At 46.4% G+C, this 17,418-nt stretch overlaps 2 protein-coding genes across 6 annotated transcripts in view; one reads left to right on the forward strand and one right to left on the reverse strand.

The window, feature by feature from the left end:
• On the reverse strand, positions 1-8,215 carry Znf394 (zinc finger protein 394). Its single transcript, XM_013126716.3, has 3 exons — positions 7,446-8,215; positions 4,766-4,889; positions 1-3,814 (listed from the first exon to the last, which is right to left on the reverse strand). The coding sequence occupies exons 1-3, from the start codon at positions 7,815-7,817 to the stop codon at positions 2,793-2,795; spliced, it is 1,518 nt and encodes a 505-aa protein (XP_012982170.1). The 5' UTR covers positions 7,818-8,215; the 3' UTR covers positions 1-2,792.
• The window catches only part of Zkscan5 (zinc finger with KRAB and SCAN domains 5), a 21,862-nt gene continuing 12,074 nt past the window's right edge, over positions 7,631-17,418 (forward strand). The window contains exons 1-2 of one of the 5 annotated variants that reach the window (XM_040751340.1): positions 7,631-7,765; positions 14,202-14,334. In XM_040751340.1, coding sequence (XP_040607274.1) covers positions 7,742-7,765; positions 14,202-14,334 — 157 coding nt within the window. In that variant the 5' untranslated portion in view covers positions 7,631-7,741. Of the gene's footprint in view, positions 7,766-8,786; positions 10,642-10,678; positions 11,185-14,201; positions 14,335-17,418 lie in introns of those variants that run through there. The other 4 variants (XM_040751341.1, XM_040751337.1, XM_040751336.1 and 1 more) reach the window with 4 other exon arrangements.

The following is a 17,418-nucleotide window of genomic DNA, read 5'->3' on the forward strand; positions in this document are numbered from 1 at the left end:
TCCATGGTGGTGCACTTCTTTAATTACTTGGGAGGCAGAGGTGGATCTCTGAGATCGAGGTCACTTGATCTACAGAGTGACGGCAGCCAGGGCAGTTGTTGCTAACACAATCATAGGTCGCCCTTCAGCCACTTGACTGTTTAGAGTCTCATGGAAAAGCTGGCTAAAGTGGCACACTGCAATAATCCCAGGACTTCAGAGCCTTATGGAGGGGGATCACTGTGAGTTCGAAACCAACCCAGGCTACAAAGTGAGTTAGAGGCCAGCCTTGGCTAAATAGTGAGAGACCTTACCTGAACCAGCCAAACAAACAAAAAAACCATACAGCAGTTTTTTGTTTTGTTGAGACGCTGCAGGGAGGGGGGAGATCATTGGACCTCGGGCCTTCTGCATGGTAGGTAAAGGTTCTACCCCTGAGCTACAGCTCAGATTCTCATCAGCATTTCTGGAGGTCCTGGAATCACGTGTATGGCTAAGGGCCAGAGGCCACTACTTTAATCTTTGTACACAGTGTGCTCTTTCAGCCCTGGAGATTAATAATAAAGCTTCAAAGTGGCCTCCCCCTTCTCGTGCTGCTCCTGGTGCTGCGTGTGTGTGCCTTCAGCAGGGACCTGGTAGCTCTTGTGATGTGGCAGCTGAGGAGAACCTGGTGTTTGGAGTCAAGACTAAGAACAGCAATCCTACTAATTTGAAGGTGGCAGGGCAGGACGGTTCTGTGGTGTAGTTTAAGAGGCAGGCACCACTCAGTGAACTAATGACAAGGTACATCTCTGAGCAGATCGGATTCTGGTTTGATAACCAGTGAAACAGACACACCTGCACAGTTGGAAATGGAGAATGAAGATAAAATTGATGTGTTCCAGCGCAGACAGGTGTCTACTAAAGAGAGAACCTGCTACTTTACTCCAGAATTTTGTTAAAGACCAAGAATAAAACTGCAATTTGGTTCCACCACATCCTATTACAGAATAGTTTTCTCTATTCATTCATTTCCCTGTTCTGATTTCATTATCGTTCATAAACTAAGTGGTATGTGTGCACAAGCATATTGTGCTTTTTTTTCTTTTTGTTTTCATCTAAATGGCCAATGTTCTGTTTTGGTTGACTGACATCAGATGGAGACAGTCTGTGGAGAAGTACTGGTTCTGTGAAATTTTCCCCTCCATTTGTGGCATGCTCATTCAGCTCTTTTCTTTACATTCCAGTAAGGTATGTATTTTTGCTCTCATTGTTTTAATGAAAGAACCCAACATCATCAAATCCTTGCATACCTGGTTTGATTGGAGAATTTTAATGCTTTTATCATTGTAAAACCAAGGATAATTTTATAGCATTCTTGTATATAGCTGTTACATGTAGAACAATCTGTCTTTAAGTAGTGGCAAATTACTCTTGACCAAAATGATTCTAAATAGTTTTCCCTTCAGTTAAACTTATTTAAAAAGTCAAGTTTATCTAAATAAACTTGTTAAAAATGAAAAAAAAAATACAACTCCAGAGCAATGTAGACTCATGTCCCAGTCTTGGGGCATTTTTAGTATTTACTGTGGGGTAAGGTGTGTTTGTGGCACAGCATGTGTGTAGCCAGTGACACTTTGGGTCATCAGTTCTTCCCCTTCACCATGTTGGTCCCAGGGATAGAATTTATGTCACCTGACTTGGTGGCAAGTGCCTTTAACTGCAGAATCATTTCCTTAACCCCAAGACCATAGGATTCAATGTTTTGTCCTCAGTTTTCTCCTTTTGAAGATCCCAAGGATGTCCTTCTGAATCACTTCCTTATGTCTCCTGAGAAGCCTCAGGAAAAATTACAGGTGCATATGGTGATATGGTGCTGAGAATTGAATCCAGGTCCGATGTAAGCAGTATTTGTCATTTTAGCTGCTGAGCCTTTGCTCTTGTCCTTTAACCATTACTCTTATCATTAAACTTCTCAAATATGGTACCATTTTCATCTTTTGGAAAGCTCCCTATTTACTCAATCCTTCTCCTCCTCTGCAATATTTTTTTTTATAAAATTAAAACAATTATTGGGTTCTTGAGATGTCTCAGTGGATAAAGACACTTGCTGCCAAATCTGATGACCTGACATATTTCCAAATGACAAAAAAATGTAGTTTCTGGACAAAGTAACAATAGAACAATCAAAACACAAGTCATGGTGGGCATGGTGGTGCACACCTTTAATCTCAGCATTAAGGAGGCAGAGGCAGAGGCTGGTTGATCTCTGAGTCTGAGACCAGCCTGGCCTATATAGCTACTTCTATAATAATTTTAAAAAAGGCAGGAAGGAGACACACCAAACAACAGGGCTTACATGGGGATTTATTGGAAGAGGAGAGAGAAGGGGCAGAGAGGGGGGCAGAGGCGGATCCCTGGAGACAAAAGTAGCACAAAGGCAAGGTCTGCCATTTTTTTGTTGTTTTGTTTTTCGAGACAGGGTTTCTCTGTGTTGTTTTGGAGGCTGTCCTGGAACTAGCTCTGTAGACCAGGCTGGCCTTGAACCCACAGCGATCCACCTACCTCTGCCTCCCAAGTGCTAGGATTAAAGGCATGCACCACCAACACCCAGCTAGGCCTGCCTTTTGTAAGGGAATTTAAGGAATGTGCACAGGTGGTGCTCTTAGTGGCTGCAACTAAGGACATATCCTGTCAGGACCCTAAGGGCAGGCCAGTACAGATGCCTGAATAGTAACAACTTCCAGGTCAGCCAGGGCTGCAAAGTGAAACCTTTTATCAAAAATAGCAGCAACAGCAAAAACCACCACGAGTCATGCAAATACATATGAAAGCTAGGAGACTATAGTTCGGTGGATTCTTTGGTGTCGGACAAGGTGTGTACTCTGTCTAAATCTTTCGCCACACTGAAGACATTTATAAGGTTTCTCTCCCGTGTGAGTCCTCTGGTGTTTAATGAGGGTTGCACTCTGACTGAAGCTTTTCCCACAGACAAAACACACATAGGGCTTTTCTCCCGTGTGGATCCTCTGATGCTTAAAGAGGTCCGAGCGCTGCTTGAAGCTCTTCTCGCAGTCCTCACATTTATATGGTCTCTCCCCTTTATGTAGTCTCTGATGTCTAAAAAGGCTGGAAATATGGAAGATCTCCCCACACTCCTCACATTTATAGTACTTCTCGCTGGCATGGGTTCTCTGATGCCGACTGAGGTGTGAGCTCTGCCTGAAGCATTCCCCGCATTCTGGGCATGCGTATGGCTTCTCGCCTGTGTGTGTCCGCTGATGTTTAACGAGGGCAGCACTCTGGCTGAAACTTTTCCCACATGCTTGGCACTGATAGGGTTTCTCACCTGTGTGGGTCCTCTGGTGTTTAAAAAGGTCTGAGCGCTGTCTGAACCTCTTCTCACAGCTGTCACATTTATAGGGTTTGTCTTCTTGGAGCCCCAAACTACTGTCAACAGAGTTGTGAGGTTTCACAGTATGGCATTTCACATGGAAGCCTTGTTTGTGGTTGTTCTCATAGTCACCACTGGTGCTGAGCCTCTCTGCTGTCTGGATGTGCTGACCAATGCCAAAGCTGGCACTGTTCCCAAAATCATTATTTTTAGAAACTCCTTCCTTGGACACACCAACAAGATGTGAGACAGTGGTGTGTCCTTGCTCTTCAGAACTCTGGAGTTGCAGCAATACAGTGTCTTTTGACCGCTTTTCTTCCCAGTCCTCAAGGGCATCATCATACTTGGTGAATAGTGGGGCCTTTCCCTGGGACACTTCTTGTATCCATGCCTGGGGCTCTGCTTCCTTCAAAATTTCTTGCTTTGGAATACAGTCTGTGCTTGAAGTTCTGGTTTCCAAGCCTGAAACATGAAAATACAAGCTGCTGTTATCTCCCCCACTGTGTAACAGTGAAACAGAAATGCTGGTAGAAAGAGGAGGGACCTCTAGCCCGCTTCTAAGTGTTCCTCACCAAACTTCTTGGGTGAAACCGAATGAACCCATCAGGGGCATGCACTCTGCCTGTACAAGCAAATAGCCTTCCTGTACTTGTGCCTACAGCTACCAATCCATTCTCCCTGGTCCCATTGCATTGCTACAGATTGCATACTAAGAGAGGTAGACATGGAAAGGATGTCAGGACAGGCTGTGGAGCCTTTATCCCATGAATGTGGAATGGATTAATAGGAGAAAGTCTCCCCATGGTGAGCTCAGATCACAGAGACCTGAGCTGTTAATCCTGGTTAGTAAAAACTGTCAGCCTGACACAGTCTATGACAGGAGAGCCTCAACTGAGGAACTATGTAGATCAGATTGGCCTGTGGGCTCTCTGTGGGGAGCTACCTTGATTCTTAATTGATCTAGGTGGGTCAACCCATTGAGGGTTAAGCAAGATGGTCCTGTTGATGGGGATGGCAGGACGACTCAGTGGGTGAAAGCACCTGTAGCAAGCCTGACAGCTTAAGTTTGATGATCCTCAGTATACACATGGTGGAAGGAGAAAACTTGCTCCTACACACGACACATAAGTAATAGATTTAAAGAAAACCTGTTTAAAAAAAAATGCTAGCTGAGGCCAAGCCAGCCTGCAAACAGCATCTTCCATTGGCTGTGAAATGAGTCCCTTAGTCAGAAGTAATGTGTGGGGACTAGCATGTGGGACTGCTTCCAGGTTCCTGCCATGACTCAAGCCAGATAAACCCTTCCCCTAAGCTGCTTTTGGTCAGAATGTTTCCTCACAGCAACTGGAAGGAAACTAGGGCAGCCACCCTACACAAGTCACACACAGTAATTCATCAGAGGACAGCACATACCAGGCAGCCCCATACTCCCAGGTTCCTTTGTGCTCTCTCTGTGGAAACCTTTCCGAGCTGCAGTCAGCTGCTCCCACTCTTCCCAGGTCAGAGATTCGGCCACATCCTTGAAAGTCACAAAGCCCTAGAACAGCACAAGATCTCAATTTAATACCTGCTGTCACTGCAAATACTTCCACTAGTCTAAGGGGAAGCCAGTCTCTAGGGAGTAAGGAGCTGGTGTGAGAGTCAGGTAACAACCACAGGTGCTGAGTGACTGTTACTGATAATCTTCATTGTCAACTTGACTGGATCTAGAATCGCCCAAAACTAAGCTTCTGGACTTAGCTGTGCGAGCATTTTCAGACAGGTTTGACTGTGGAGGAAAGGTCAACCCTCAGCAGGCTGATGCACTGGATTGAATGAGGAGTAGTAACAAGGGATGCACCAGCATTCATCTCCTTCTGACTGCTAACCCTGAAGCAAGGTGACAGCCACACCCTCTGCCACACCTCCCTGACTGACTGTAGCTCTTCTTAAACCCTGACCCCAAAATAAGCCCTACTCAAGGTGGTCTTGTCACAGCATCGAGAAGAGTTACCATTCTCACTAGAAGGCCACATCCTCCTGTAATCTTGAAAAGACTTTCTGTGGATCATCTATGGCAATTTGGGGAAGGCACATGCAAAAATATTTGAGTTCTAGCACTGTGATTATCAAAATGGAAACTTGGGCTGGGAAGTGGCCAGGCATGCACAGAGCTGAGCTCTAGCCCTAGCACTCCAGAAGCCAGGCGTGGCGGCAAACACTTCCAACCTGAGAACTCAGTAGGTGGAGGCAGGGGGATCAGAAATTTTAGGGTCACCCTCTCCCCTCTACATAGGGAGTTGTTCTGGGCCAGCCTGGGTGACATGATCTCATGTCTCAGTTTGCGGGGAGAGGAGACAAAGAAAGGAAAGAGAAGAAACAGCCCAGGAGGAGGATGCAGATGCAGGGGAGTATCCCTGGGGCTCTAGCTCCCTGATCCCCACCCTTTTCTGCATCCCTGCTCTGCTTCCTCACTGCCAGAAAGTGACATATCTGCTCCAGCATATCCTTCTGTAACAGTGTTCTGCCATATCCCAAGCCCAGAAACAATGAATTCTGCAGACCATGAACTTCTAAACCATTAAACCCCAAAGGATCTTGTGTTCCTTAAGTTGTCTTAAGTATCACAGTGTCAAACTGACTAAACACACTATGTATACATGTACATGGCTAACACATGTATGCTTTTTAATTAATTAATTTATTTATTCTTATTACATATACAGGGTTCTGTCTGCATATACATCTGCATGCTAGAAGAGGGCACCAGACCTCATTACAGATGGTTGTGAGCCACCACATGGTTGCTAGGAATTGAACTCAGAACCTCTGGAAGAGCAGCCAGTGCTCTTAACCTCTGAGCCATCTCTCCAGCACCCCACATGTATGCTTACATAGGCTGAGTTCCCTGTATCTAAAATGTGTATGAGCAAAACTATTCACAATGTCAGAATATCTCAGTTCAGGCAGGGATGAAATTAGTGTTCTAGCATTTTCCTAATCTAAGAGCCCAAATTTGAAGTTCTTGAGTGTCTACCCCCACAATTAAGTATTAGCCCAAATGTCCATAGTGCAATGTGGAAAAACTGCCTTTGAAATGACTGAGGTATGAAATCACATTTTGGGGGGAGGGCCTGGAAAATGTTTCTATATTAACTTTCGAGAGGCTGGATCAGAAGTTAAAGAGTATGGGCTGGAGAAAACAGCTTAGAGGTTAAGAGAGAGCGCTGGCTGCTCTTCCAGAGGTCCTGAGCTCAATTCTCAGCAACCATATGGTGGCTCACAACCATCTGTAATGAGATCTGGTGCCCTTTTCTGAGCTCCAGGCATACATGCAGACAGAACACTGTATACGTAATAAACAAACCTTTAAAAAAAAGTTAAGAGTGCTTCCTGTTCTTCAAGACAGACCTGAGTTCAGTTCCTAGCACCCACACTGGGCAGCTCATAACAGCCTGTGATGCAAGTTCCTGGGACCCATGCCCTTTTCTATGTTCCTTTGGCATATATTCATACTAACACACAGTCATGTGAACACAGAATGCAAAACTGACTTTTCACACTGACAGTGACTGTGGATTGTTTCCCCAAAGGCACGAGCAAGCTTAGTTGCAATGAGCTAGGCACAGTGGTGCACACCTTTAATTCTTGAACTTTGGAGGTGGAGTAAAGGGGATCTCTGTGAGTTCAAGACCAGTCTGGTCTATACAATGAGTTCAAGTCAGTTAGGGCTACATAGTAAGACTCTGTCTTTAAAAAAAAATCAGCATTCATGCAGCATGCATGTCAGAACCAGTAATACGTGTCAGGAGTATTACTCTATTTTTCCAAGGTATCTTCTCAGGGACTTAACACATTCTGATATATTAGCCTATAGTGACCATTCTCACTCAAATCGCCACTCTGTGTACGTGCGTGTGTGCACACGCGCACACACACGTGATTGAAGACACCCGGAAGATGACATTAGCTCCCCTGACACTAGAGTTACAGGTGGTGGTGAGCCACCTACGTGAGTGCTGGGAACCGAATTCACCCTCTGGAAGAGCCCCATTTACGGTCTTAAACGCTACACCATCTCTCTGGCGCCACCCAGAGCCCACCCGCGTCTCACCTGTGGGGAGGCCCGGTCCAGGGCCCTTTGTAGAGTCCGCGCCAAGACCGCAGCCTCCTCCCCGCTCTCAGGGCAGTGGTCCCGCACGCAGGCCTGGAGCTCCTGCGGCAGGATGGTGAGGAACTGCTCCAGCACCAGCAGCTCCAGGATCTGCTCCTTGGAGCGCAGCTCCGGCCTCAGCCACTGCCGACACAGCTCCCAGAGTCGGCTCAGCGCCTCCTCGGGGCCGGCCACTTCCTGGTACCGCAACTGCCTGAACTGTTTTCGAGAAGTTTCGGGGTTCTGCCAATCCCCGGATGCGGAGGACTTCTGACTCCCGGGTGAGTACTCCTCCACTTTCACTGTACAAAGCCCGGCTCCCACGACAGCCATTGGAGTCGCTGGACCGTCCAGCTCGAAGTTGTTGTTTAGAAAGGCAAAACGGGGCGCGCTGCTACCCACTTCCAAAAACGAGGACCCGAACAGGCCCACTACCGACACAGCACACCCGCGAGCATGGCCGGTTAGTTCTCTATGTTGCCGGTGACAGAAAAACAAACCCGGGCCGGAAGTGCGTCATTATCCCACGTGCTGGAGATAGGACTTGCCTTTCCAAGGTCTCTCTAAGCACCCCGGAGGACTAAGGTGCATCTTGGTGGTTCGCTTTCCTTATTGGGAGGGGAGCGTGTGAGCAACATATCCCTAATTCTCATTTGTACAGTGCACACAGAGGGCATCAGATACCCGATACCCTAGAGCTAGAGTTACTGAAGGTTGTTAGCCATGAGAGTTTTGGGAATCCAACCCAGGTCTTCTGGCAAGAGCAGCAAACGTTCCCAATCACTGAGCCATCTCTCCGGGGTTTATACTTATTTCACTGCCCATCTCCTTGTTGCTGGAGATGGAACTCGGGGATTTCACAGTGACAATCTTACCACCCCTGAGAGACGCCCTCCCTGCTGCCCTACAGCGTTGTGGCCTTTAGTCTCTAACGAGGTCTTCAGCTATTTGCAGAGGGTGCAATTCCACAGTAGTCTGTTTCAGCATGCCCCTAAGGAGTGACGACAGGGACTTTCATATTGTCTGTCCGCGACTTGGAAAGCGATCAAAACACAACTGGAGAGGGATAAATTATTAAAGATGGGGATTTGCGGTTTAGGGTAACAGGATTTAAACAAAAAACTCCCCTTTTCTGAAGTGTAGTTTCTCCCCATCCAGCAAGCCTCCAGGCCTCGGGCATAATCTTCCCTTTGCTGCATCTGTTGTTATTATTATTACTTTTAAAGGCTGGTCAAGTGCAGTAGTAGTGAGAAGAGAGTAAAGTGTGAACAATCAATTGAGATAACCCCTACCTTCGGAATAGACCCCCCCCCGTTGCCTTTTAACATTAAAAAACATAATTTCCCTAATGCCTACGTGGGGTGGGGTGGGGGCGTACACAGCGACTTTGACTTCCATAACATTTGCATATCTCGAATACGGGGAACGAACTCATGTCACCATGATAAAAATGCAGTCCACCAGATACAGCATTTTAATAAGCCCCGGAGACTGAGGAGAGCGGCAGCCATGTTAGCAAGACTGTGTTGCTCTCGCGCGGCTTCTTGGGAGATGTAGTCCTGTGATCCTCTGGATCTCGCCACTCTAGGGCAGTAAAGAATGTCTTTGGGTGTGTATTTTGGAAAAGTGGCGAGGCAGTGATAGAATTCGAAGGGTTATGAGCTGGCAACAAGGTGCAGACCAATTTAAATTCCTGAGTGTGCGGGAAGCTGATCTCGACCAATTAGATGCGAGAGAGTGGGGGCCCGCCCCTGAGGCCCGCCCTCTAGCCTTACTGGCAGGGGCGGAGCGGAGCGAAACTGCGGTTTTGGGGATGGGAGATAGATACTGGAGCTATTTTCTTCGGGCTCTAATAGCCTCTTGCCTGAAGCTCGGTGATTGGTCAGATCCACAAGGGGGCGTGTCCAGAAATAGCTCCTCCCTCCTGCTGTGCTGCGTGGACCTCCGGGATTCCTAGAGAGGCTGCGGAAGCGCTCTTGGGGGTGGGATTTATGGCTGAGCTTTGCACTTGGTTACTTCCGGCGAGGAACTGTTGGAAAGTGTCGAACACGGTTCTCTCTTGGCTTGTGAGAACTCCATCTTCCAAGCCCGGCTTCGGGGAGTTTGCTCTTTGGGTCCCCGGGACTTAGGGACTGGAGAGGAGAGAGTAGCATTGTGTCCACCCTGGGTCCCTAACCTTGACCCCTCCGGTCTCTGTCTCCGGGTCAGGAGCTATTCCGAGGAATCCAGGTTCAAATTTCTGTCTACAACCGTGCTTTCTCCTAGAACTAATGAAGTCTTCCGTTTACCTGTCAAGCCCTTACGGCTTAAAAGCCAGGACCAGATATGACCATTTTAATGATTTTCACTCCTGTTCCGACTTAAGTTTGGCTTATGATAGAGAGAAGAAACGACTCTGTCTGCAATAATTTAGTCCCGTTATTTATATGAGATGTGTACTTTTTCATTTCTAAAATTGTGTTTCACGTTGGGCCTGATGTCACTTTTTTGTGGTCGTTGTTTGCGTTCTTAAAACCTGGACGTAGTTTCAGTAATTTTTATGGGTGAAGTGATGACTGACTTGTAGTCTGTGAACGACTTCACTGAGTGGTTTGCTTTAGTATAGATGACATCTTTGCCACCTCTCTGTTAATAATAATTCCGGACATACCAGTAAGGTTGTTCACTGCAAAAAGTGCCCTTCAAAAGAGCAGAGAACAAATTGGGTCGGTGTAACGGGCAGCCTCTAGAGACTGTTGGAATGATAATGACAGAATCCAGGGCAGTTATACACTTAGAGCCTCCAGCTGAGACTTCCTCGCCAGAGCAAGCTGACCTCCTCATAGTGAAAGTGGAAGAAGAGGACGGTTCCTGGATGCAGGGATACAGCCGGCCAGTGTTGGAGACTTTTTACCAGCGCTTCAAGCACTTCCAGTACCATGAGGCAGCAGGCCCTCGGGATGCTCTCAGTCAGCTTCGGGTGCTCTGCTGTGAGTGGCTGAGGCCGGAGCTGCACACCAAGGAGCAGATCCTGGAGCTGCTGGTGCTGGAGCAGTTCCTCACCATCCTGCCTGAAGAGTTCCAGGCCTGGGTGAGAGAACAGCACCCCGAGAGCGGAGAAGAAGCTGTGGCTGTGATTGAAGGTATCCAGAGAGAGCTAGAGGAGCGCAGGCAGCAGGTGAGTCGGAGAGCAGCCAGGCGCAGCCAGGAAGGAGCTGCGAGTGCTGAGGAAGTGCTAAGCGGGGCTGAGAGGTTTAGCCGTCTGGGGCTTAAGTCAGTCATATTCCGATGTAATGGTTGCTTTTTAGATGGTCTCACCATGTATCCTTGGGTACTCTGGATTTTACTATGTAGACTTGAGTGGACTCGAATTCACAGACATCCACCTGCTTCTGCCTCCCAAGCACTGGGATTAAAGCGTGTGCCAGCATACCCAACATGTAATTAAAGTTTTAAAGAACATTTTGTTTCTTCTTCCTCTTCTTTCTCCGTCTTTTTGCAAATTATGCTTGTGTTTCTTACTTGCTTTTCTTATCTATTAGAAACGATAGGCATTGTGTGTACCATATGATTGGCATATCGCTGCTTTTCCAGTTTGTTGCCATGGAATCTATTGTACTTGGAGATGAACCGGTGTAATTCTTACATCCTGGTTTCTGGGACTCATGCTTTTGAAGACTTTCTTCACTGCTATGGTGTCCGCCCCACGAACAAGTCCGAGGTATCCGGAAATGAAAGATGCGACGTCCAACCGTTTGTGCTAAGAGAATGCATGTGTGTGTGCTCTGCGTCTACCTATCTGCCAGTGTGTCTGCCGTAAGGAGGGCGCAGCCTTATATACAGACTTACAGCACAGTGGTGAACACCCAGGTGTAAGAGCTCGTGTTCACCTCGTGCTAGATATTAAAGTCAGGTGGGCAAGGCTGGGGCTGTAAGCCAGGACTAGAGCAGGATGCACCCGTGGCTATCAGCTGACAAGCAATGCACAGAGATCAGTGGGGGCTAGGGCCCAACAATTGCACTTTGTGAAAACCTTTTCTCAGTCTTTTTATTTATTTAACTATTTATTTATTGTATTTCATGTGCTTTGGTGTGAAGGTGTCAGATCCCCTGGAACTGGAGTTATAGACAGTTGTGAGCTGCCACGTGGGTTCTGGGAATTGAATCTAGGACCTCTGGAAGAACAGCCAGTGTGCTTAACCTCTGAGCCATCTCTCCAGGCCCCTCAGTTGCTTTTTAACAGACTCCTTTGTCTAGAATGTGTTCTGATGTAGTGCCTTTGGTATGGTTCCAGCTGTTTTCCCTACATGTCTATCTCATTGCTCTAGCAGCTTTTTTTTTTCTTTTCTTTTTTTTTTTTTTTTTTTTGGTTTTTCAAGACAGGGTTTCTCTGTGACTTTGGAGGCTGTCCTGGAACTAGCTCTGTAGACCAGGCTGGCCTCGAACTCACAGAGATCCGCCTCTGCCTCCCAAGTGCTGGGATTAAAGGCATGCATCACCACTGCCCAGTTCCAGCAGCTTTTTAAAGAAATATTTTATATTTTTGGAATTATTTATTTTGTGTGTCTTAGTGTTCTGCCTACAGATGTGTATGGAGCCTAGAAGAGGATGTTGCATCTCTTGGAGATAGATTTACAGATGGTTGTGGGCTGCCATGTGGGTGCTGGGAATTGAACCCAGGTCCTCTGCATGAGCAGCCAGTGCTCTAAATCACTGAGCCATCTCTCTAGTCATTATTTTTATTTTAAATTGTGTATTTGTGTGTCTGGATTTGTGTGTGTGAGTGCAGGTGCCCTCGGAGGGCATTGAATTCACTGACACTGGAGTTACAGGTGGTTATGAGCCTCCTGATGTGCGAGCTAGGAGCTGAGCTTGGGTCCTCACAAGAGCAGTGTGTGCTTTTACATTAGCCTGTGAGCCATCTCCCCGTCACCCTCCCCCAACTCCCTCAGCACAGCAAATTTTAAAAGAAACTTTTTTTCTTAACCGATTAAAATGCCATCTTTTGGCCCACACCTTTAATCCCAGCACTTGGGAGTAGAGGCAGGCAGATGGATCTCTGTGAGTTCGAAGCCAGCCTGGTCAACATAGTTTGAGGCCAGCCAAAATAAAATGCCGTTTTTATCACTTGTTAAATTTCGGTCTGTTTGGGGCATCTGTTTCTGATGTTTGTGTCCTAGTTTGTGGATCCTAGTGACTGTTTCTGAATCTACTTTACAATTATTTGGGGTATAAACAGTTTTGGGGTTTCCTTCCCTCTGCCTTCTCCATTCAGGGTTTTCTCCTTATGCACATAGAGCTCGATTTGGTGGGACATGCCTTTAATCCCAGCACCTGGGAAGCTGAGACGGGGACCCTGTCTAAAATCAAACAGAACAAAGGCCTATGGGTTAGGAAGCGTTTGAAGGTTGCTGGAGGGTTCTACTTGTCCCTTAGTCTATATGTAATTGTAAGGTGCTGGTCTTATCATTCCCATTTTGAGGGTGAGGGAACATTCTAGAGTTCCAGAACATCCTCAAACTCTTTGGCAGCTTTAGCTCACCCTGTGACTCAGACAGCAAGGTGGGGAGGGGGGGCAGGATCTTAATGCCTTCCAGAATTTGTAGTAGTAAACTGTGCCTTGGAGCAAGGTAATTACATATACCCTAAGTGGGGTTGAGGGCTGAGATCAGGATGGTAGAGGCTGGTACCATGCTGGACATGAACAAACTTAAGTTCCTTCTAAGGCAGGGTTTTCCAGTTTAACCAAGACCTTGCTGCAACCCTCCTGTTGCTGCCTCCTGAGTGCTAGGATTACAGGCTTGTGGGACATAAGCTATCTTAAATCTTAGTCTGACCAGCAGTGACTTCTGGATTCCCATACTGACCTTTCCATCCTCCCTTTTCATTTCTCACCATTACCTTTACCCACCCTCGGCTTCTTAGGGATCCTGGGTTGGATTAAATACCCTGTTTTGCCTGAGGGAAGGTTTGGGAATCCTCTCTGTGCCCGGGTTTCATTTTCCCTTTTGCCTTTGGCTGCCTTCTTAAAAATCATTATTTTAAAAATATGTGTATGTGTATGCACACAAGTGTGCTGGTACCCTTAGAAGCTAGAAGGGGACATTGGATTCCCTGGAGCTGGAGTTACAGATGATTGTAAGCCACTATGTGGTTGCTGGGAACTAAAGTTGGGTTTTCTGGAAGAGCAGCCAGTGCTCTCAACCACTGGGCCATCTCTCAAGTCCCTTCTTAACATCGTTTTTGTTTTGTTTTGTTTTTTTGAGGCAGGGTTTCTCTGTATTGCTTTGGAGGCTGTCCTGGAACTCTCTTTGTAGACCAGGCTGGCCTGGAACTCACAGAGATCCGCCTGCCTCTGCTTCCTGAGTGCTGGGATTAAAGGCATGCACCACCAACGCCCAGCTCCTTCTTAACATCTTTTAGGTGTTTACAGAGTAACACCCTTCCCTAGCCTCTCAGGCTAATGTGGGTCTCACCTGTTCTGTCCTGTAGTTGTGTTTCTTTCCTGTCTAACATGGAGTTCATAATTGTGTATTTGTATGTGGGTATATCTCATAGAAGTCATTTCCCAGTAGAAGTAACCATGTTTGTTAAACTGCTGTTTAATCAGAGCCTGGCTCATTGTAGACACAACTTCAATATTGGGCAAGGGGACAGGTGACAGTCTAATTAACTCTGATGGGTTCTTTCCCATCCCCATCTATAATTTTGCTGATTGGTTGTAGTTGTGGTTGTTAGATTGTCACATGTCCTGAAGCGCTTCCCCAGAAGACGGTACCATCTGGAGCCACGCAGGAGTCCTTCGGTCACCAGTTTCTGCCTGTGGAGACCCAGTCTGATCAAGAGCCGCAGAATCTTCTGGAGGGAAATGGTGAGGCTCGTCAATTTAGTGCAGCCAATGTGACTAGAGCATGGGGACTCTGGTCACACGGGCAGAAGAGGGCCTGGAGTATGGCCAGGTGGATTCCCTTGAGACAGGGACAGCTTTCTGGATGACTGAGGCTGTATCTCACTTTCACTTAAAATCCATAAACTGGGAATGTGGTTCAGTTGACAGAGCGCTTTCCTAGCAGGCATGAAGGTTTTGGTTCTGTCCCCAGGAACACATGAACCAGGTGTGGAGCACACCTGTAACCCTGCTCACGAGGCGTGGCAGGAGGATCATCGGGGCCACCTTCGCTACAGAGCAGGTTTGAGGCTGGACTACTTGAGATCCTGTCCTCAAAACAAACAAAGTAAAACTAAGAAGGCTATAATAGGGACAGGATATACATAGCTTAGTGGTAGAGTGTATCTTCAGTAAGTGCAAGATGCTGGGTTCCATTCCCGGAACCACCCTCCAACAGCAGAAATATGGCAAAAATGATAATGAAGACTGTCAGGGTATTCTGTGTTGCATGGATCAGTCGAAGAAAGAGGTCATTCCAAATGAAATTTTTGTAAAGATTTATTATTTATTATGTATACAGTGTTCTGCTTCCATGTATGCTTGCATGCCAGAAGAGGGCACCAGATCTCATTATAGATAGTTGTGAGCCACCATGTGGGTGCTGGAAACTGAACTCAGAATTTCTGGAAGAGCGGTCAGCACTCTGACCTCTGAGTCATCTCTCCCCAAGAAGCAATGTTAAGGCCTGTGTGGCAGCAGAAAGGTCCAGCCTCTGATGAAGCAAACGGCAAACAGCCGTGCAAAGGCAGACTTATCAATCGTTACACAAAGTTGTTTTGAGGGTAAAGTACCTCCTCATACCAAGGTCCTGCCTAATCTATCTGTCTCTCTAAAGAAGAGCATCGAATGCCCTCATGACTTTAGTCCTTTACTGTGTATGTCTTGTAGGGCACAATAAACCTGGAGCCTCAGGTGTGCCAGGGGCGTCTTGTGACCAAAGTCACAAGACGACTACAACACCGCTTCAGATAAACAGCTCTACAAATCACGGAAAACAATCTCCACAAAGATTATTGACTGTTTCCACAATTATTCTTCAAGGTCAAAGTACTTCTAGAAAACAGCTCTTCATTCTAATATTTACCCAGATACAATTGAACACTGTATTCTAATGTTTCCTCTAGATATGGTGAAAAACATTTATTCTACTTTCTACTCCAGATACAGTGATTCCTACAACAGAAGACAATGTCTCTAAATATTGGGATTATTTAGAAGATTTTTTTAAATATTTTATTTTATTTGTATGAGTGTTTCCCCTGTATGTATATGTGCACCATGTACTTGTGTTACCTGCAGAAGCCAGAAGAGGCATCGGATCCCCTGGAACTAGAATTACAGATTACAGACGATTAGGCAGTGGGTGTGTAGGGGAGTAGCACATGCCTTTAATCACAGCACTTGGGCACAGGCAGTTGAATCTGAGTTCAAGGCCACCATGTGTAATGTGCATTCTTCCCGCCAGCCTGGACCCAGAGCTGCATCAGTCCCAAATGAACACATAGGAGGCTATATTAATTATGAAGCTGTTGGCCTTTTGCTTGGTTTCTTATTGGTTAGCTCTGATTTACTAACCCATAACTGCTAATCTGAGTATTTCCACGGTCTTCTCTTACCGGAGAAAAGGATCTGGACCTCTTACTTCTTCTGCATCCTACATTGTGACTGACTGTGCCTCTCTTTCCCGGACTCCTCCTCTACTCCTAGTCCCACCTGTCTGGCTTCCCTATTGGCCAACAGTGCTTTATTTAATAAACCAATAAGACAACATATACATAGAAGGACTTCCTCCATTAATCCTGGTCTGCAGAGTGAGTTCCAGGACAGTCAGGGCTACAGAGAAAAGGCATCTTGGGGGAAAAAAAAAATTTCTTTCTCTAAAAAGAAACCATCTTGAAAAGAAAGTATAGGTGATTGTGAGCTGCCTGATGTGGGTGCTGGGAACTGAACTCTGGTCCTCTACAAGAACAGTATGTGCTTTTAACCACTGAGCCATCTTTCCAACCCCACACCTTGTTGGCTTGCTTTCAGATATGGTTTCATGTAGCCCAGCTAGCTTCAAACTCATTAACTGTTGATAGCTTGAGGTTTTTTTTTTTTTTTTTTTCTGAGACAGGGTTCCTCTGTATTGTTTTGGAGGCTGTCCTGGAACTTGCTCTGTAGACCAGGCTAGCTTCAAACTCAGAGATCCTCCTGCCTCTGCCTCCTGAGTGCTGGGATTAAAGACGTGTGCTACCAACACCTGGTGATAGCTTGAATTCTTGATCTTCCTGTCTCTCTACCTCTAAGGGTGCTGAGATTATAGGTGTGCATCACTGCGTCTGGTTCTTTGATGCTAGGGATGGAACCCAAGGACCCATCACACGGTAGGCAAGCATTCTACCAGCTGAGCTACATCCCCAGCTTCCCAGCCCCCCACAAATACCCCAACTTCTAAGATGCTTTAGTAAAAATCAAACCTCTTTGTATGCAGTATATATAATATATATATATATTTTTTTTTTTTTTTGGGTTTTTCGAGACAGGGTTTCTCTGTGGCTTTGGAGGCTGTCCTGGAACTAGCTCTTGTAGACCAGGCTGGCCTCAAACTCACAGAGATCCGCCTGCCTCTGCCTCCCAAGTGCTGGGATTAAAGGTGTGCGCCACCAACGCCCGGCTCAGTATATTTTTTAAAGATTTATTTTATTTATTACATATTCAGTGTTCTGCCTGTATATCAGAAGAGGGCACCAGATCTCATTACAGATGGTTGTGAGCCACCATGTGGTTGCTGGGAATTGAACTCAGGACCTCTGGAAGAGCAGCAAGTGCTCTTAACCTCTGAGCCATCTCTTCAGCCCTGTATGCAGTATATTTTGACATGCAAGTATAACAGATTAAAGACTACTATTATGAAATATTGTCATTTTGGAACAATGGGTTGGTCCACAATCTTGCTGGGAAACATTGCTTGGGAAAGTTCTTGGTCCCAAATGATTCAGTATTGACTAAGAATGCCTTGGTTCT

The sequence above is a fragment of the Mesocricetus auratus genome, unplaced genomic scaffold (assembly GCF_017639785.1).
Source record: "Mesocricetus auratus isolate SY011 unplaced genomic scaffold, BCM_Maur_2.0 Super-Scaffold_100008, whole genome shotgun sequence".
Lineage (NCBI taxonomy): Eukaryota > Metazoa > Chordata > Mammalia > Rodentia > Cricetidae > Mesocricetus > Mesocricetus auratus.

Excerpts from the sequence above, each read along its gene's own strand:
- Znf394 (XM_013126716.3), bottom strand. The coding sequence starts at position 7,817 with ATGGCTGTCGTGGGAGCCGGGCTTTGTACAGTGAAAGTGGAGGAGTAC. Across the intron at positions 4,890-7,445 it reads TGGACCGGGCCTCCCCACAG|GGCTTTGTGACTTTCAAGGA; the intron begins GTGAGACGCGGG and ends GTGCTGTTCTAG. Across the intron at positions 3,815-4,765 it reads TGGGAGTATGGGGCTGCCTG|GCTTGGAAACCAGAACTTCA; the intron begins GTATGTGCTGTC and ends TTCATGTTTCAG.